The sequence below is a fragment of the Vespa velutina genome, chromosome 6, assembly GCF_912470025.1.
Source record: "Vespa velutina chromosome 6, iVesVel2.1, whole genome shotgun sequence".
NCBI classification, from domain to species: Eukaryota; Metazoa; Arthropoda; class Insecta; order Hymenoptera; family Vespidae; genus Vespa; species Vespa velutina.
This window is the reverse complement of record NC_062193.1, coordinates 1,915,362-1,937,433: the sequence shown is the minus strand read 5'-3', so window position 1 is coordinate 1,937,433 and position 22,072 is coordinate 1,915,362. Positions and strand designations below refer to the sequence as shown.

Genomic DNA, 22,072 nt, shown 5'->3' with positions numbered 1-22,072 from the left:
AGAAACGAATGTCAGCTTAAACAAAAGATAAAAACATCGTTAACAAAAAGAATCGCCATTTAATGAATATATAATTCCATTTCATTATCATGTAATATACATATGTACATTCTAATGGAACATAGATTATAAGAATAAAGACGTTCACATGTACTTTACAGACACGATAAAATACAACGTTCTTTCTATCACGTTTCCAAATTTCTTTTCTCTTCTTCCATTTTCTTTTTTTTTGTTTTTTTTCTTTATTTTTAGACGCAATAATTTTATTACATATACATACATACAGTTCGTATCATAGAATTTCTATAATATCATATTTTTGGAAAATGTAATGCTCATTTTTACTACCTTTGCACCTTGATTTTTCACTTTATTTAAAAACAGTATCGACGTTCGCGAGATGATCGAAATCATTGTCGAAAAAAGTTTTCTATAATCTTCTTTCAATTGCAACAATAAACTTAATAATAATTATAATAATATTCTTTTAAATATCTTTGACGAGATGATGTTAAAAAAAAAAAAAAGAAAAAAAAAGACGAAAGAGAAATCTATACATTTATCGAACGTACAATTTAAACTAATGTAAGTGACTAGTATATTATGTTAAAATATGGATTTGTTTTCTTTTCCTTTTCTTTATTATTCCTGGGAAATATGTCTTACGCACAGATCATTTGATAATAGGCTCGAAACGAAGATGGTCCCTAAATTTACCTACTATGCCATCATTACACGCATACGTTCTAAAAATTCTCATTACACCATTATCAAATGTAAATAAAAGTTTCAATAACAATTTTCTTTTTTCTTTTCTCTTTTCTTTTTTTCTTTTTTTCTGGCTCCGTTCTATCGATAACGTATATTACGATTAATGGACATATTCAAGTGAATAGTGCCTTTACATGTCATAAAACGACGATTTTTTGTAAACATTAAGTATCAGATTGACATGCGAGTTCAAAAACGGCTCCTCTTCGTTATCGTATTCCAGACGACGAAATTCGAATAAGCGTCATGCATTGTGCGAATGTACGTTTACATATCGATAATAAAACATCGAGTTCCGAAATACATATCATCGATTTAATTCACTTTTGGTTAACGCTCGTCGCGAAATGACAATAACATAATTATAATTAGCGAACATGTAACGAAGTACGCGAGAATGCACTTTGATCAGAATGTCCTAAATCAACAAAACTTACACCTATAAATACATACATATATACGTACATACACGATATTTATACATCCATTTTCTTTACGCGTATTATGTATCTGTGTAATACTTACATAAGAATATAATTTCTTTCGACGTGATATATCTATATTTAAACGCGATATGAGGCGATATGATACAATACAAAAATTAGCATTTGGTCCGGAAAATGAATAAAAAATATATCGAAATATCTCGTGAGTTCTCGAATTACTTACAAGCTATACAATGAATACACATTGACGAAGGACCGTTTCGATAAATCCAAAATGGTCTTCGATTAAACTTTTAATATTTCATCAAATGGAAGATACGTACATGTGTGTGTATGTGTGTATGTATGTGTGTGTATGTGTATATATATACACATATACATACGTTCTTCATACGAGACGGTGTACTCAAAAATATTCATCTTTTTTTTCCATTTTCTTTTTTTTTTTATTTTTTTCTTTAGATGATCAAACATTAACAAACGAATTCGAATCGTTATATTGGTCTAGTCGCCTTTATAGGCAACAACTTTCGTCTGAAAATAGACTATAGCCATTGATCGCTCCTCCTTTTTCCATGTCGATCGATGACACATAAAATTTGTAAGATCTCGAACAAGGTTGAACATCCATCTAAAAGTCTAAATATATCTACGCTCGTAAAATGTTCTTTATCGTTTAAATAATTGGCAACGTCGATGTTCATTCTAATTTCAAAATATCGTATTCTTCGATAAAAAATAAATTCTGACGTATCAACAACGAGGACGTAATAAAACAATGAAATTCGCGATCGATGACGATTATTATTATTCTTTTGGGATTAATCTATTAATATAATAAAATTATCATCAGTCCTCGTTGATCGTAATCTTAAAATTGGATCGTCATGATTCCTTCATGGTCTTCCCGGTCTCTTGATAAAATGGATAAGCACCGTGCAGCGTCGCACACTGCACGGTATACTCGTCTCAAACTTTGGTCTCCGGTCCATCGGTGGTATGCTTGAAACTGTTGCGAATCTTGCTGAGATGAAGCGCGGCGATATGTCCGTAACTTTTATTGTACCACTCGGGTGTGCGTCCTCTGTAATATGAATGAACGATAAATTAACATCGAAAAAGGAAAAATGAAAGAGAAAGAAAAAAAAGATAGATAATGCTTGATACAGTGGTTATTAATCATAACTACACGTCATACTTACTTTGTATCGACTCTAGACAAATGCATGATACGTGATTTTCCACTACCGCATGGTTCAATAAGATAACGCGAAGCTAAAACAATTCCGCGAGTTCCACCAAGCATAACTGGTGCATCTGGATGTTCCACCGACGTTTCAACGATAACACATGCACCTTTCGGAAGATCATACCGCCAGGATCTGTAATAAAGATTTATTGGATTCGTTAATATATTTCGTTTTTTTCCTTGATCGATTGTATTCTCAATAATACTTGTTTTATATTTTATACCTTAACACGCAGTAATCCCGTGCAGGAAGAGGACTCATATTCCCAGTTGCATATTGAAAAACTTCCACGTTCTTGTCTAACTCGGTGACCAATCTATATTTGAGAAGCTGCGGATCCCAAATGTGTCTCTCTCTCAGGACACGATGTAAAAGTTCATTAGGTGGTGCCTCAACCTCGGTCGACACTCGCCAAAGTCGCAATGGATGTCCATCGCCGACTTTCTTGTAAGCCATGTCGACACTGCTATCGGCAGGATTATTAACGCTGACCCATCCGCGACTTCTATACCAAGAAACATAATTTATATAATATTGCCGATTGAAATTCTATGACTTTCGTAACCTTTCAAGATGATAATGAAGGAACGAAGTTAAATCGAAAGGAGATTCTTGTTTATGAGAAACTATTACAAGGTTGTTGTCACTCACTTCTCGCATGCTTCCTTCAACAACGCAGTCGTGCAGGCTTTCAGATATCCCCTCCAATCTTGATTGAGCTCAGAACCGAGTTCTTCGAGGGCGACCGGAACGCTCTCTTCCATGTAATTGAAGTGACACTGTGTCAGCATATCCGATGAGACCTGGGAGTAACGAAGAAGAATGAATATAGTATATATATTCCATAGGTATTGGATATACATATATGAAGGATTATACATAGGCGTTCACGATTCGTGAGAACGTGTTTCCATCTTGGATTCGACCACGATCGGGATCGATGGTTCGAACGACGAATGACACGCTCCGGCAACGAGCGTAACATTTCGCCGGTGAGCGTCTTACCATGAATAATTCACGATGCATGTTGACCAGATACAGAAGACAGTCGTGCGCTGCTTTGTTTTCCGACAATTCCCGCGGATCGGGACTACCCACGGTCTTTCTCCTACGAGGGGATACGCTGCTCGGCCTGTTGGTCACGTTCGTGTTGCTGTGGTTGAAGTGGAACAGGCTCGGTGCCAGGCATACGGCCAGGTTCGAGGCTGTCATTTGGTTGTAGAGCGAGTTGTTGGCGACATGGTTCAAGAAGTCGAGCAAGGTTTCCAACGCTTCTCGATGTTCATCTGGTAAAAGGAGGAGGACACATTGAACGGCGTCCGGTCGAAGTTCCAAAGGTACATCTACGTGATAAAAATCAAACGATTATTTTTCCACGGAAATGATTAATTTAATGAGATAAAATATAAAATGAAAAAGATAAAGATCTTACGTTGAAAGATAGCGATGAAAGTTTCGGAAAGCTTGTTCGTCAGCAAGGCCTCAGGTAATTCCCTAAAGTATTGCTTCACCAGATCTGCTACATCGAAGGCCTGTTGACCGTCAAAGTTGATATTATCGCCTTGGGTTTCGGTCATTACCTTCAATTTTTGTATTCTCGACCTGACGCCGCTCTTTCTGAAAATCCCAACCTGATCGAGAGCATTAGCCCTGAGCCATCTTAAAGCAATCTGTATGCATTTCGGTAGAGCCTGACCAGTTCTTTGAAGAGATAGGAGCAGAGGTACACCAAATACAGTTTTATCCTTGTAATCTGGGGTCTTAATCTTTCTGATAAACTTTGGTAATTCCCAATTCCATCCGGTACGATGAGTAGGACAATAACGTTCCATGCATGCCGTTAGTTTGAGTAATGCTAATTTTCGAAGGACCAATAACTGTCCACAGGACATAGAAGCCATAGCTCGAGGACAAAGAGGATCGAGTGGTTCCGGATATAGAGACCCTCTTTGAAAGCTATGCCACCTGACGACCGTGACCTTGTGCCTCGGAGAATCTTCCTCTTGATCAGAATCTCTGCTCGCCACGGTGGAGCTGCTCTCCTGACTAGCGCCCAACTCTGAGCTCCTTGAGTGTGATTTGTCCCTGTAAACGGTGACGTCCTTCGACAAAGGTTTTTCATCCCTGTTGGAATCGTCACGACGTCTGAAACTCTTGTGCATCTTATCCTCTCGCTTCAAAACCGAGACCTTGTCTTCCTTGAACCTTTCCTGACCCTGACTCAACTTATCACGGAACCTTTGTGACTCCTTCCCAAGATTGAGGCTTCCACCACGTGTGTTGATAGGCGTACCCTTTGGCGAACATTCCTTTGGACTCTGAGGATGAGAAGAGACATATTCCAATACTTTTGCGTGATTGCTATTGGCATCACGAAAATATCTCTGCCTCCAACTGGTTGGCTGACACTCGGAGTCACTCAATGCTCCTTGATCGTCTCTACCACGATGGAGCAATCTACGTGCTCGATTCATCTTTGTACGCGTTGGCGTAGGCGTCGGACCACCTCCTTGCGAACCATCCGAGCAATAACTCGAGGAATCATCACCAAACGGGCTGCTCGGTGCATTTGCCAGAAGGGAAGGTGGTAAATGATAAGGTGAAGGTGGTAAGGTCACCGGCGAGCCAGGAACGTGAAGAGGCGAACTCGATATGTTATGATCGTTAAAAGTGATCGGTGCCGGTCCAGTTGGTGAAACGTCAACGCAATTCAACTCTTTCATTTTCTGCTGCATCGACATCACGTCGAGTACTTGCGGCCCGCTTATCACGACACCGTCACGATTCTGACGCTTGCGTCGACGCGACTTGAGCGACTCGACCCTCCTTAGTATGGCCTTCGCTCCATCTCGTAGTCTCTCCGAGCCGGTCCTGCGAAATCTCGGACTGATCTCCTCCGGCATCGTACCTGGTGGCAGGCTACTGTATTTCAAGTTCTCTAACATCGTATCTTCAGCTTCCTCAGCCTCTAACCGATCCTGTAGGGATTCCTCCTCCGATTGTACCGTCTGTCCAGCTATCGTCTGCAACCTCTCAACGTTTGCTTGTGTTATGTCACCCACACGAGACCACCGTCTCGTCTTTTTCTCGAAAGTCCAATTCTCGCTCAAGGCGCATTGTGTATCCTCGTCGGAATCGTCGCCACCACCCTATAATTATAAAAACATAAAGATTATCGTTAATACAGGGACGTTAATCAAGAAATTTTCTTTCTCTTTCTTTTTTATTCTTTTTTTTTTTTTTGTATTTTCCATTAAAGTTAATACAAAAGATTACAAATATGAAATTCAATTTTTACTCGACTCATATATTTTAAATATCACAATAATAGGAGCATACGTGATCGTTTTGAATTCATTTTTGAAATATCATCGACAAAACGTCCTTCGAACTCTATTGCTACGAGTGAACGTTCCCCCTTGTCTCTTTTATTTACACATATCCATTTAAGGACTTTTATTAATGAGCCGTTAATAAACGACTGCTCGGTTTTATATTTATGACATCATGGCAGTTTCTTTCGGTCGCATTCCTGATTTTCTACGGACCGGCCTCCGGTAATTATCTGCCCGCGGGGCGCTTCCGAGCAGCGAGAGCTCTCGCTTCGGCCCGATTCGTCTTCCTGATTACCCGATTTATCGTTCCTCCTGCTTCTTGCACCATCGACGGAAACTAACGACATAACGAGCCGTCATTGACCTCTTAAAGGATATCTCCCAAAGACACAGAGAGATGGCCTTTTCTAGATATGACCATGCCTAAATGTTTGTTGCTTCTACTATTGAACTTAGAACGTGGTATATCCTTTTGTTATAATAGAGAAACGACAAAGAGACGACGATCGATCGGTTTCCTAATAACTATGCCAACGCAGTTCTCTCGTTACAAAACACGACACCTTTGTCGAATCAAAGTGGAATAATACAATACCTCCTCTGTGTACGTTGCTCAAGAAAGTTCACGATTTTACGTGATGTTCGATCTAATACATCGTATTAATATCATCTAATCATTCGTTTATTCATTGACAAGAATTTTTAATATATATTTTATTTAATCGTAATTTAAATATATAAATAAATCTATAAATTAATATAACTTTTTTTTTATATATGTAATAAATAAATTTCCATATACTATATATATATCGTCTGCAACCTCTCGACTATATATATATATATATATATATATAGCCAAATCTTGTATCGAATTATTAATATATTCCATATAATTTTATCAAATAGGTATCCATGTGTGTAAATTGAGTTAAGATAATATAAGCCCTAGTGATGTTAAAAATGAACGGTTTTTTTTGCTGGATACACGTCAGCTGTATGGATGCAGAGCCATTCGATTACGCGTCGGAGGTAATCGAAGTCCTCGAATGTGGGCCACGCTGGGTAAAAATAATCGTCGTTGCAGAAACGGGATATCAGCTTGAGCAAGCGCTCGCTACCCTCGCTTATTCATTCGTTCATTCGTTCGTTCGTTCGTTCGTTCGTTCGTTTGTACGTTCGTACGTTCGTTCGTTCGTTCACTCGTCGAAAATAACTTTTCGAAACTTTCAATGCGTTTCTCAAACGTGGCTTGTCGTCGACGGCTTTTTGATACTCTTCACGAGTATCCTATTATGTCAAATCTTTTTCTCTCGCGGAACTATCGAAACTTTGCATATGTTACGAAAATAAAGTCTTCTGATGTTTCATGATGATATATCTTATATATCTTATATATACATGCGTGTGTATATGTGTGCGTATGTACGTCATTAATGATGAAAGTAACCTAAGTAAACAACTTGAAAAAATAGAATGTATACTATAATAAAGTGATTTCATTATGGCTCATACTTCAGATTTCGAACATCCAGATTTTGAAAAAGCTAATCGTTTCTTATCTCCTCAAAATATTTGTTTTAATGACTTTTCCATGGAAAATCATTAACAAAGAAAATGCATTTCTTTTTAAGTTTATGAAATATTTTCTATTCTTTCAAAAATTTCTTCTAAAAAAACGTTATCTTCTTTGATAACTACATATGGATAGTATATCCTGTAGTAGTTGATTATGATCACAAATATACTATCCGCATTTCCGTTCAGACGCGTTTTAACGCGCGACGATTCCTACACGCGAGTTATTTCCGCAACGAGTCGTACCGCTCAACGAGCCGTATCGCCCCACGTAAATACATACGATACATATATAAAAGATAGATATACATGCGTGTGTGAGTGTATACACAAGCATACCTGTATACGTACAACGTCACTTCCGTTAAGGTACGATTCCCCCCATTATTTCAAACGTAATGGTGCCATATAAACGAATAGAGAATCCCTCTTAACAACGAAACTCAACGAAGACTATCAATAAGAATATTTTTCCTGAAATATTTTTTCTCAGATTTTCAACTATTGTCGTCATTATATCGAAAATAATAATATTCTTTTCTCCATTTCTATTTGACGTAATTGAAATTTGTGAGGATCCTGTTCGTATCACTATTCGTACTCGTTAGGCTGTTGCAAATTGTATATTATCCTATTATGGGCAAGTCACCACGAAGATGAAAGAGAGAGAAAAAGAAAAAGAGAAAAAGAAAGAGGGAGAGAAAGAGAGGGAGGGAGGGAGAAAGAGAGAGAGAGAGAAAGAGGAAAATAAATTTAGAAACATTCTCTCGTACGATGACCCAGATTAACTTAGCGGTTCATTAAAGGGCTGAACCGACAAATTAGTCGCGCCTACCTCCTCCGAATTTTAATTTTATGCTTTTCACTTCGTTTTCAGTTGAAACTTCGCTCCTGTGGTACTGTAATTGGTGCGTGTGTGAGGGAGGAGGACCAACGGATCGTTCCGCTTTGCCGTCTCGCAAGATATTTTTGCTCCGGGAAAAATTTTTTTCTTCATCTTCGTTGTCTTCGTCGTCTTCATCTTCTTCTTCTTCTCACGCGTAAGCGTTCTCTTTCATCTTATAAAGAAAGAGAAAAAGAGAGAAAAGAGAGAGAGAGGAGAGTGAGAGAGAAAGAAAGAAAGGAGAAAAAGAAAGAACGAGGTCTGTCCGTCGCGAATTAATAATGGCTCCTCTCGAAGTTCACGAAAGCAAGTCGTCGGATCTTGAAGCGTAAATGCGATAATGTCTCACGATAAAGGATCATTTTTCGTTTGCCAAAACATGGATACATATCTTAAAATAATATGATACTTCTTATTTTAAGGATTGTTTAAAGATATAACGATAATAAAAAATATATCTACATATACATAGCATATATATATATATATATATATATATATATATATATATAATTCCTAAATTTTTGTATTTTTTGAAATCTTAGAAATATCTGAGATTGATCAAAATAGAAGAATTTCTTGGAATTTCTGAGTAGGAGGTTAGATTCAAATTCAAACTGTGTGTGTGTATGTATGTGCGTATGTGTGTATGTGTATCGTTATTCTTAAAAAAAATAATAATAGAATAGGCTTTTATAAAGTATTCTATTATTATTATCTTTGATTTTCAATTTTGTATTTGAAATGAATTGCAATAAGAGTTAAGGCGTACAGGTAGATAATTCTGAAAGAAAAAAACCTCCACGAATTCTCACGAGAAAAGAGAACCAATGGAACGATCTTGCGATCGATTCTCGAGCTTGAAATTCTCGTATTCGAAAGTCGAGGTATCTCTCTTTGCGAGCAATGGACTTGCTTGGTCTTCGAGCAAAGAAGCCTACGAGAGATCGACATTCCGTGCATTCTCGCGGCAACAAGCAAGTCTTGTTCGAGACCACGGATTTCTTCATTCGCGATCGTGAATTCCGTAATGAGAGGTATTTGAGAATCATACGAGAATTTTTCACATAAATATATATATATATATATATATATATATATATTTATTTATTTATTATTGTTGTTGTCTCTTACGTTCATCATTGATCGAGAATATAGAAAAGATTTTGTCTCGTTTATTGGCCTGGACCAGTTTTTATTTCACGAGAATCGAGAACGGGGATCGAGATCGAGGGATCTTCTTCTTCGTTAGATCCGCGAGTCGACCCGACGAGTCGATCTGACGAGCAAACTCGAATCGTCGCCGGTCCAGGTTTCACGAGACGACGCCAAGCTGTCTGCTGTGCTCTGTCGGCCTTCCTCTTTTCTCTCTTTCTCTCTCTCTCTCTCTCTCTCTCTCTCTCTCTCTCTCTCTCTCTCTCTCTCTCTCTCTCTTTCTTTTATCTTCAACGGTCGAGCTTTCTCGTTGAGAGAAATCATCGAGCCTTATATATCCACGACACACAGGTACCCGCCTTCTCTCGCCACGCATGGAAAATTCAGTTTTCTAACGGGGCTTCGCGATGTGAACGTTACGTCTACGCACTTTCATGGGGGTTTCTTTAAAGAACTCTTTAATTTGCATAAACGTATATTTTACGATGTAACACGAGTTCGCTTAAATAAACGTTTAAACATTCCCAATTAATTATCTGATTCGCACGAAATTTGACAAGTTCCACGATAATCAAGTTTTATTTCAACGATTTAATAACTTTAAATGTAAAAATAAAAATTTTCGTCACGGGAGATACGTACGTTTTTTAAACCTACATCGTCAAAAAAATTTCTAATATGGATAATTAAAATATTAATTTCTTTTTAATAATTTCATACATCCGCGAGTTGTAGAATAAAGTTGAGAAAAAAAAGGAAATTTACAATGAGAAAAAAAAAATGAAAAAAAAAAGATCAAAGATATAATAGTTAGGAACGTATTAATTAGCTTAATCTAGTTTGAAAAAAATAATCTTTTGCCACGAATTCTAGGGAAATTAATTCGCGTTATAACGATCGAATAAAACTCGCTCGGCTTTTTCTAACATGCGTTGGTGTTCCTCGGCCTTTCTCGATCGAGAGAGGAGAACCGGAGAGTTCGAGGAACGGATTTTGCCGGGTATTAAACGGTGAACGATCAAACGGTTCTTGCGGCTGGCTTGATTTAAGTAAAACGGCGTATCGCGGTCTTCATCTCGGTGTGACTTACGCTAATTGGCTTCTGAGCGATCCGATGGAAATTTATGGTAATACGGCAGCTCGCCCGCGAGCTACTAACGATACCACTCCTCGCAATTGCAACGAGTCGTATCGTCCCTGCGTGATAACCGTCGAGCTACTAAAAAAGAGTGAGAGGAAAAGAGAGAGAGAGAGAGAGAGAGAGAGAGAGAGAGAGAGAGAGAGAGAGAGAGAGAGAGAGAGATAGATAGATAGATAGATAGATAGATAGATAGAGAGAGAGAGAGAGAGAGAGAGAGAGAGAGAGAGAGAGAGAGAGAGAGAGACTGGTAAATAAAGCATTGTGAAATGACGAGCTCGTTCCTCAAGCTTAACATTTGCGTTTTATTATACGTGTCTACTCAACGCAAACCGCCCATCCTTAATCCTTACAACTTTAAGTGCAATCTCGAAAGAAACTATTGGAATCATTGGAAATTTTGATTGAATTGATTCATCCCCTTATCTTTTTATCAATTGATATCTTCCCATTTCAATTAGAACTGGTCTTCCATCGTATGTATCAATTGATTTCAACTATCTATCAATTTCAATTTGAAATATATACGTGTCAAATTAAATAACCTTACTGCAATACGTTGAAGAATTTTATTATTTCTATCAGATCAGATTTATTTCATATAACAATTAACTTTTTTCTATCGATCTTTCAAAATTCGTGGTAAAAATCGATCAAGAGGAAAATAACGTTAATTTTAATGGTTTGAATCGAGATAACACGAAAGAAGGTCGGTAGCGCGTATGTACGTACATGCATGCGTACGTGTTTGCTTGCCTGCGTGCGTACTGAAACATACGGTGCTCTACTGAAAACTAGATCCGACAGCTTGAAACCCTCGTTATAACGGTCCAACATAGAAATGTGTAAGTAAATACTTATTTTGCCTCTAAAACGAGAGAACATTTATTCTGCGTTAATGAATGGACCAACGGAAATCATTTCTAACAATGTAAATACGTTGTAACGAGAAAAAAAAATAAAAATCATTTGGCGAAATTAAAAAACGTTGGAAATTCGCGCGATAATTTGAAAAAAAGAAAATTCTCACTTCGTCCTTTTGACGAATATATTATTCGCTCTGTTGCGAATAATACGTATACGTAATGGATTCGTGTAATACACAGCGAATAACTACTTAGTCCGTTCAATAAAAGTGGACAGAACGATATCGAGTGAATCCACTGGAGCGAAACGAATGAGTTCGCGCTATGTCTCTCAAGACTGGTATACAGAGACTTTAACAGGAAAGAATCGAACTTCCTCGATTTCGAGTTACTCATTCGCGGTAGACTGACTTCTTTTGTATTCTCAAAATAAAAATGTATTCTCGTAGGAGAATAAAAGAAGCAATTATATATTTTTGGGCAAGGGAATGATTGGGAAGTGCGAGTAGGAAAGAAGCGGAAACATACGGTAAAGTTAGAACTTTCTTTCATCTCTTGTTGCTTTTAAAAATGCCGCGAATCTCCGAAGACGAAACAGAGAAAAGACAGAAAGAGGATGAGTAGTAAAGAAAAAGAAACAGAGAGAGAAAGAGAGGGGGGACAGGAGATAGAAAGAGAGAAAGAGAGAGGACATTCAGCTTCTCTTTTGCTGGTGCGTGTTAACAGGTTGACAGGCGCAACGACAACCGGCATTCCTTCGTCGATCGAACAAACCGGTCGCCATAAATTCGCGCGAACGAACGCAAGTGCCCCGTTTCAATCGTTTCTACCGCGTGTTTACCGGTATCAGCCACCGTAACTTCTCTCCTAGAATTTTTCCATTATTTACTTATCATTCTTCTCTTCCCGAAAACATTCGAACGAGTATCACACGGAAAAGCAAAGAAACGATTGATCACTTTTTCATTCACTGATAAATAATTAATTTCGTCTACGTAAGTACTTTGCAAGATAAAGACAAAAAATTAATGTAGATAAAGACATATAATCAAATAAAAAATAAATGAATAAGATAAATAACGCATCAAGAAAATCATAAGCTCTTTGTATAAAGAAAATAGAAAAAAAAGATCAAAAACAGAAAAAGACAAAAGATATAAAAAGAAAAAGAAAAAGAAAAAGAATAAAAAGAAGAATAAAAAGTAACAATGACGAGAGAGGGAAAAAGAAAAGGTAGAAAAAGAACAATGAAACGAAAAGAAAACACAGAAACAAAAAACCGGAAAAAAGAAAAAAATTCAAATCAAAAGAGCGTCCGTAAGCTAACGTTCACGCACGACATACATACGCACTCTCGAGTTCGTCGTGGTAAGTGTATATGTAAAAGTCGTTCTACTCTCTTTACCCTGACAAGATGCGCGTCCCGCAGGTGCAATGCACGACCGCCCTGCAGTCTGCCACCGACTCCCCACTGTCGTTCGTTCGTTCGTTCGTTCGTTCGTTCGTTCGTTCGTTCGTTCGTTCGTTCGTTCGTTCGTTCGTTCGTTCGTTCGTTCGTTCGTTCGTTCGTTCGTTCGTTCGTTCGTTCGTTCGTTCGTTCGTTCGTTCGTTCGTTCGTTCGTTCGTTCGTTCGTTCGTTCGTTCGTTCGTTCGTTCGTTCGTTCGTTCGTTCGTTCGTTCGTTCGTTCGTTCGTTCGTTCGTTCGTTCGTTCGTTCGTTCGTTCGTTCGTTCGTTCGTTCGTTCGTTCGTTCGTTCGTTCGTTCGTTCGTTCGTTCGTTCGTTCGTTCGTTCGTTCGTTCGTTCGTTCGTTCGTTCGTTCGTTCGTTCGTTCGTTCGTTCGTTCGTTCGTTCGTTCGTTCGTTCGTTCGTTCGTTCGTTCGTTCGTTCGTTCGTTCGTTCGTTCGTTCGTTCGTTCGTTCGTTCGTTCGTTCGTTCGTTCGTTCGTTCGTTCGTTCGTTCGTTCGTTCGTTCGTTCGTTCGTTCGTTCGTTCGTTCGTTCGTTCGTTCGTTCGTTCGTTCGTTCGTTCGTTCGTTCGTTCGTTCGTTCGTTCGTGCGTTCGTTCGTTCGTTCGTTCGTTCGTTCGTTCGTTCGTTCGTTCGTTCGTTCGTTCGTTCGTTCGTTCGTTCGTTCGTTCGTTCGTTCGTTCGTTCGTTCGTTCGTTCGTTCGTTCGTTCGTTCGTTCGTTCGTTCGTTCGTTCGTTCGTTCGTTCGTTCGTTCGTTCGTTCGTTCGTTCGTTCGTTCGTTCGTTCGTTCGTTCGTTCGTTCGTTCGTTCGTTCGTTCGTTCGTTCGTTCGTTCGTTCGTTCGTTCGTTCGTTCGTTCGTTCGTTCGTTCGTTCGTTCGTTCGTTCGTTCGTTCGTTCGTTCGTTCGTTCGTTCGTTCGTTCGTTCGTTCGTTCGTTCGTTCGTTCGTTCGTTCGTTCGTTCGTTCGTTCGTTCGTTCGTTCGTTCGTTCGTTCGTTCGTTCGTTCGTTCGTTCGTTCGTTCGTTCGTTCGTTCGTTCGTTCGTTCGTTCGTTCGTTCGTTCGTTCGTTCGTTCGTTCGTTCGTTCGTTCGTTCGTTCGTTCGTTCGTTCGTTCGAACTAGTTTCTAGCTATCAGGTATCAACGGTGGTGGCTCAGCTGGTGCTACGTATAATTACACGTGCCACCGTCCCTTCTACCTACTCTTTTTGAAAGCATTCTATATGTATATATGTACGTATGTATTACGGGAGTGCTAGAACATTTCCTGAGGTAATGGAAGGAAGGAAGATGTTCGAGGAAATGAGGGTAAATAAAGAGAGACAGAGGGAGAGAAAGGAATAGAGCCGGATTTTATAACGAATCGCTACCGCACAGGGTCTACTCGTCTGACCGGTAATTAACCGTTCACCAATTAATGAGCTGTCCGTGAAATTCTTCGGTTCGTACTTCCTTTTTTGTTATTTTCTTTTCTTCATTTCACATTTTATTCATACTAATGTGCACATGTAAATATACGTGTATATATATATGTGTGTGTGTGTGTGTGTGTGTGTGTGTGTGTGTATATGTATATATGTATTTATATATATTTTTATTTATATATTATTTATATATGTTGCTATTCACTAATCATTAAAAATGTATATACCTTAAGAAAAGTTATAGAATAATAAGTTCGTTTATATGAATTTAACTGTGAATTATAACATTTTTGAATATTCATTTGTATTTAAATATCAACGTTTAAATAAAATGATAGAAAGAAATAATATATACCTGTTACTTCTGTATGAAAGCAGTAAGTAAAGTGTTCGATGATTTATGGTCGGTCGTTTAAACGTTTAAGTACTTGTGTGTATATAACAATGCCCGTTTTTGATGTTACCCGTGGTAAATAATTACTCGTAACTATTCCATGCGTTGTGTAAGCATATATATGAGACTCGACGTATAAGTCGAGAATTTGAATGGAATAAAATTAATCGGAAGAATAATAGCTAAGAATATTATAATACAGTAAGATATACAAAAACGATAGTGATTAGGATATCCATAGTAAATTCGATTAGTGGTATAGTGAAGCATCTCTCTCTCACTCTCTCTTTCTCTTGGAAAGGTCTAAGGTGAAAGCACTCCAATTTAATAGAGGCATCCTATTCATCGCGAAACAATATTTTCCCTATGTCGATAAAAGCTTCTCGTGCGGCTATAACATGATACACGAGCTATACGCAATTATTGTTGCGGTATCGGGAAGCGTTGCAGCTGCCACGACGAGAGAAAGATAGATAGATAGAAATAGAGAGAGAGAGAGAGAGAGAGAGAGAGAGAGAGAGAGAGAGAGAGAGAGAGAGATACAGAGAGAGAGAGAGAGAGAAAGAGAGAGAGAAAGAGAGAGAAAGAGAGAGAGAAAGAGAAAGAGAGAGAGTGAGAGAGAAACGACAACGAGAGGCGATTCAATTTTGTGTCAGTACAAAAGATGAAAGTTCTTCTTACAACGTTAACGAGCTTTCCCTGCGAAATACAAATTAATTTATTCTTATAACAAATTTATATTGTTTTACTTATTCCTTAAATGAACGAGTTTCGTGCAATTGTCGATCGTTTCTCTCTCGCTTTATTTATTATTTTACTTTTATTTTATTTATTACATACTCGAAATTATTCGAAAGATACAATGATATTTATTTATTTACTTAAGATATTAATATCTTAAATAAATAAATAAATTAATTGTTTGATTAACTAATGACATATATTTAAATATATCGGAATTGAAATACAAAAAAAAATAGACGATTAATTACGTATGAAGGATAAATAATTATTCAGGCACGATTCAACATGTTTTGCTTAATTAACGAATTGATAACTTATCGATATATAATACGTAAGTATTTCTCCGATCGATTTGGAAAGTATATTTTTAACGAATGTCAAACATACATAATATATTTAATTTAAAAATAAATTTGGCGAATGATCGAAAGTTTATATAGAAATGACTATTATGAAAGAAGAAAGGGATTATTTCGCTGACAGCGAAAGTCGTCGCCGTAGATCTCTATCGTAACTAATAAGTCTAGCCATATAAATTCATACACACACATGCAGACAGATCCATTTTCGTCCGACAAACAAGTTGAGACTCAAAAAGTATACCTACTTTTGGTTCTTGCTCTCGACCTTGCGCCGCCAAGTGGAAAGCGCAAAGCGACGTGCTCGTCGATGAGTGAAAGCGAGCGCCATGACGGCCACGACGATAGCTTGTAGGAATCGTTATGATTTCCTATCGAAATCGATGGCGTTGCGAAAACGCTCCTTGCAGAAACTTTCGTAAAAGGTTTTTGCAAAATACCCAACGAACGACTATTCTTCTTCTGTGAAATATTGAATAATGTTTTTTTAAGATTATCGATATCGTTTCTATCTTTCCTTCTCATTTAATAATTTAAACCAAACATTAAATCACGATTTATCAAACGATTTGATACATTCGTAGTCGCATTAAACGAGGAAAAAGATTAATACCACTGGTTACTCTCTACTGTTAATAATAATAATAATAATAATAATAATAATAATAATAATAATAATAATAATAATAATAATAATAATAACAATAACAATAACAATAACAATAACAATAACAATAACAATAATAATAACAATAACAATAACAACAATAATAACAATAACAATAAAAATAATAATAATAATAATAATAATAATAATAATAATAATAATAATAATAATAATAGTATAATATAATAAACATAATTAAATGGATAGCTGAAAGAAAGATGGAGAAGCCACGCCGATTTTCCACCGACGTAAATCCGATTATACGCCAGCGAGCGTATCGCATAAAACCCTTTAGCATACCGATTGACCATGGCTACGCTTCGTAACGGCTGCTAGTATACGTTCCGCAATAAATTTATGTCGCCAAATAAGTAATTTGTACCATAAGCGAGTGCTTTCTCTCGCTTCTAGGAACTTTAGAGAAATATTCACGGTATTTCTTACGATCATTGGTTAGAGACAGACTGTGAAGATACATTTTCTTATATATTAAACGTCTTTCCTACGTGGAATACATGTAACGTACACGTCGCTTACAAATGCACATTCGCTTCCGGTGAGAGCTTGCAACTGCGTTCGTTCTTTCTCTCTCTCTCTCTCTCTCTCTCTCTCTCTCTCTCTCTCTCTTTCTCTCTAAGTACAGGAGTTCGTGCGTTAAAGGCATCACGCATTCGATTCGTTTATGGGAATGAAAGTCCGAGGATCTATTGAACATAAGTATACTTCGCGTCCACTTGCCTTTTTTTCACGTTTCTGCGTCGACGGTGGAGACGAGATCGATTCGTTGTATTCGAAGAGGAAGCGAGAGAGAAAGAGAAAGAGATAGATCGATAGATAGATAGATCGATAGATAGATAGATAGATAGATAGATAGATAGATAGATAGATAGATAGATAGATAGATAGATACATACATAGAGAGAGAAAGAGAGAGAAAAGAGAAAGATTGTAAAACGGATGTCGGGATTACGTACGGTGCCTGACTCCAACGACGGTAAGTGCCATTATTCTGCAACGTCACGAGGAAGTTCGAGATCGATACGATCGATAGACACGCCAAGTGAAAGAAAGAAAGAAAGAAATAGAAAGAGAGAAAAAAATAAAGAAACTCTCATTGAAATGAGAAGAAAAAAGAATGAAAATAGAGAAAAAAGAATAATAATAATTTCAATCGATCCTCTCCACCTTTTATACTCTGATCGTGAGTAACGTAAAATCTCGATCTTAACCTAGCGAATGATAATTGAATCGAATCAATGGCGAAAACGTCAGAATGATCGAAAGATTAAATCGAAGAACGTCAATCATATCGATTCATTCGTAACTATACATTTAATATTCGCGGGACATTAAAATGTGGTCTCGCGTACACGCTCGAATCAATTAACGAAACGGTTATATACCGGTCACGCGAAACCACGTCGATTACTATTCCAACAACTTCTTCGTTGGTCTATCCATAGAAGATAGTAAGTATAAGAATAGCGCGAGCGAAGAGAGCTTCACCTTACGCATTACAATGACCATATCTGCAAACGTGTCATAGAAAGGAACGTCGTCCTCGAACGCATGCCAATAATCCCTTTTCAAAGTCTTTTTCGTTCGTTCGTTCGTTCGTTCGTTCGAGAGAAAGAGAGAGAGTGAGAGAGCATGATAATACTCGGTGGATCTTTGCAAGGGATGATAAAGATGTCGATAACGAAGACGAAACGCTTTTTGCAGGCGACAATGACGAGGAAACTCGAGGACAGAATACCGAGTGCAGAATTGCATTTACGGTAGCTTTCTCGGAACTTCTCTTTAGTGACATTAACTTACTCAGCGTTTTCAAACAGCTCATAAAAAAAAGATATAGAAAGAGAGAGAGAGAGAGAGAGAGAGAGAGAGAGAGAGAGAGAGAGAGAGAGAGAGAGAAGAGAAAACAAAGAAAAGAGGTCCGAGTTTTATTAATATCTTCTTAGACCTTAGTGATGATATCATTGAAAGGACACGGAGATAAAGGATAAAAATCTTTTTTTAATTGTAAGATAAAAGAGAAAGAAAAAGAAAGAAAGAGAAAGAGAGAGAGAGAGAGAGAGTCAAAACTTACGCTTTTGCTGTGGCTTGTACTATGATGTGAGTGATGCGTGTCCAATTTCATATTAGCGCAGCGATTGAGCGCATGTAAACGCCGAAAGAGACTTTGCAATGAGTCCGCCTCGAGAAACGGATGATCCTTCGCCACTCCCGTCACATCGATCGGGAATTGATAGTCTGTAAAATAAGAACAAAATATATTTTGATTAAGTTGATGCTTGTTACTGTTTGAAAATTATTTCTTTTCTTTTCTTTTATTTGTTTGTCTTCCATCAAATATGTTTTTTAATTGCATAAAATATCTAACGTACGTACTAATTGAAATAATTTCTTTTTATTCGATGTGATAAAAAAAAAACTGACTTCGGACAAACAAATATAAAATTTAAGAATGATTTCAACGATTGCACAAATCTTCTCGAATATTTTTTTTTAATTTTTTGTTCTACTTCGAGAATTGATGTCGAAGAAACAAAAAGATCCCTCCTTTTCCCCTCCCCCTCCAGCCACATATATTATGCGCTGATGACGCAAACGAAGTTAAAACGAATCGCTCGGGAAGAATTCGTTTCCTTCTTTTATTTTTTATTTTTCTTCGTAGAAGTTGCTCTTCTCTATGTGTCTCTACAGATGTTAGTAAAAGTTTGGACGGTTTGTGTCACGACTTGCGCAACGATGACCTAGATCTCCTGAACCAGATCTGGTAAGATCCATGATCTCTGTCCGGGATCCCAGATCGATCGACATCGGGAATCAAAGTAGAACGATTCACGTACGATTCTACGAACTTGTCGCATATTTACGAGATACATACGTTCTCTCATTGCTTATTGTTATTTCGTTGCATAACGAGAAATAACGTAGATAATTAATTATTTACTAACAACCATATCAGTGATACTAAATATTTCGTTAATTTTCATTAAGTATATCATAAGTTTCATAATTCCATTTACATTATTAATTAAATTTAAACAACCCTGTAGGAAAGATCAATAATTTAGCTGTGTGCGCGTGATAATGAGATGCGAATTAATCTCGTAATTTGTTTAGTCGGTTTGTATGATAAAGAAATAAAAAAAAAAAAAAAGAGAGGAAAAGAAAAGAAACTGAAAAGCAAATAAGAAAGAAATAGAAGATTTAGATCGTGTATCATTCGCTGAATTAATTATTACAATAAAAATATGATATCAACTATTTCTGTTATTTGATACAGCTCGTAACGGGCTTAATTAAAATACATTCAATCGTTCGTAGGGTAACACATACGTTTTAAGTTTACGCACGCGATGAGAATAAATCGCTTTATGGCGATTATCGATGTAATTTGATAAAGGATAAATGGAGTCGATTTTCTTATAACAGCTAATGATCCTTTTTCGAGAGCATGCATACTCAACCAAGCATAATTCTGCTAATACACGACAAACAAAGCACATTCTTTCTTTCTCTCTCTCTCTCTCCCTCTCTCTCTCTCTCTCTCTCTCTCTCTTTCTTTCCCTTTCTATCTCTCTCTGCCTCTCCGTCTTCCTCACCCTCTCTTTCTTTTTAAACATTTAATTGTAATTATAACGAAAAGCTTCTCTAACAAATCACAATTTTTATCGTAACTTTGATGTATCAGCATTAACGATCCTCGATTAAGCTCACTTCCTGGACGTGCTAATTACTACCGGATAGATCGTCTACCTCCTCGCTCAAGCTCGTCTAACGAGTCAATTATCGTCTCTGATCTCCAAAGCCACGCTCTGCTCTTCTGTAAAACTATCGAAATAGTACCGAGATTATTGAAAAAGAATGAAAATGTTAAAGCTTAATAGAAAAATTAAAGAAAAATATTACGTATAGATTATATATCATACAATTTGTTTATATCGATATATAAAGAAATTAAATTATATCGATGTATAAAGAAATTAAAACGAACATTATAGATCGTTTTATATATCAAAAGAATGAAACGGGTTAGCATTAAGAGAAATCAAACAAGAAGCAGTCATGGAATAATTACACGCTCGTTGCTATCGTTCTCGCCATCAGTGCTTCTTATCTCGTTATCAGTGCATGTATATATACATACGTTGGACCGTTCGTCGATCCCAAGAATCGTGTTTTATCTCGCAAAGTGACTTCGCGCGTAATGTCCGGTCAGAGAACGTGTGCGTGTGTTCCTATCGATTCTTAATAAACGATATATACTCGATCAAATGCTCGCATGTAATCGTACTTTATTTATATCGCATGCATTGAGAGTAGGGTTCAACTAGGTCAATTAGCTACTATTCATAGTGATATTTGCGAACGTCAATATAGTTGGGCTGACGAGAATTATGATCTTACTACATTGAGCAGGGATTCTCTTTCTTTCTCTCTCTCTCTCTCTCTCTCTCTCTCTCTCTCTCTCTCTCTTTCTCCACCCATCCACCCATCCACCCACCCATTCATCCATCCATCCATCCATCCAACCATCCAACCATCCAACCATCCAACCATCCATCCATTCATCCATCCATCTATCCATCCATCCATCCATCCAACCATCCATCTCATAAACTGTATGACGTTCTCTCTATCTCTTTCTAAAACCGGTGCAACTACCATAAGAACCGGTGTACGTTTATAAGTCTGCAACACCAACCTCAGTCGAGGCGGACGATGGCAGAAGGACGTTCGATTTTCTCGCGCGATCTTGCCAATCGAACGATCTTGTATGTCTATTTTGCGAGAAGATACCTTGAAGATGAAGAAAGAGACAAAGAAATAATTTAACGTGTTCTCGTTAATCGACTATCGTCACGAATTGATAGATATACCAAGAATATGATAAAGAATAGAACTGTTCGAGAACCGTACAAAAGCAAATTCCCATTTCTTTTATTCATACAAAGTCGACCAACTGACCATAATTTACTTCTTATTTATACGATGGACGCCGTCAAAGAGCGATCAGCTGTTCGCTTTACCCTGCGGTTAGGGTAAACCCTGTTATTCATCGTTTCACTCTCGCCATATTCCTCATTTCCTAGTTTCAACATCTGGGTCGGATTTTGCGATGTACCAGCTGCGTTACATGCCAGGCATGTTTATGGGGACTTTAACTTTCCACTTATACCTCAGGCTAACCGTCGACAACGACGACGATGATGACGACGACGAGGAGTCAAATTAAATATACACATTTTATACGTCCGTTCTATACACGTATAAGTTTTATTCACATAAATAGATGATCGTGTGCATTTGAAATTAACAGTTGGTATAACAGTCCAATAAGTCTCATATAACAACTGTCGACGATATAATTTTAACCAAAGATCATATCGCGTTTCCTCAATGATATTTCATCAATTTTTCGATTTCCTATTTGAAAATTCTTACACGATGAGAATACGATCGAGATTGACATCGATTCTAATAAAACTATCTCAGTGATTCTATCCGATCGATCGAATATCATCAAGGCTCAAGTGTTTTTCGCAGTAACGAGAATCTTTCCTCGAAGATCGAGAGAGAGAGAGA

General features: G+C 37.5%; 1 protein-coding gene across 5 annotated transcripts in view; it reads right to left on the bottom strand.

The window, feature by feature from the left end:
• Window positions 1-225: 225 nt before the first annotated feature.
• Window positions 226-22,072, bottom strand: part of LOC124950098 — a 170,216-nt gene continuing 148,369 nt past the window's right edge. For all 5 annotated transcript variants that reach the window (XM_047496317.1, XM_047496314.1, XM_047496313.1 and 2 more), the window contains 7 exons: window positions 18,567-18,730; window positions 3,903-5,619; window positions 3,476-3,813; window positions 3,122-3,273; window positions 2,694-2,975; window positions 2,423-2,602; window positions 226-2,304 (listed from right to left, as the gene is read on the bottom strand). In XM_047496317.1, coding sequence (XP_047352273.1) covers window positions 2,190-2,304; window positions 2,423-2,602; window positions 2,694-2,975; window positions 3,122-3,273; window positions 3,476-3,813; window positions 3,903-5,619; window positions 18,567-18,730 — 2,948 coding nt within the window. In that variant the 3' untranslated portion in view covers window positions 226-2,189. The remainder of the gene's footprint in view (window positions 2,305-2,422; window positions 2,603-2,693; window positions 2,976-3,121; window positions 3,274-3,475; window positions 3,814-3,902; window positions 5,620-18,566; window positions 18,731-22,072) is intronic.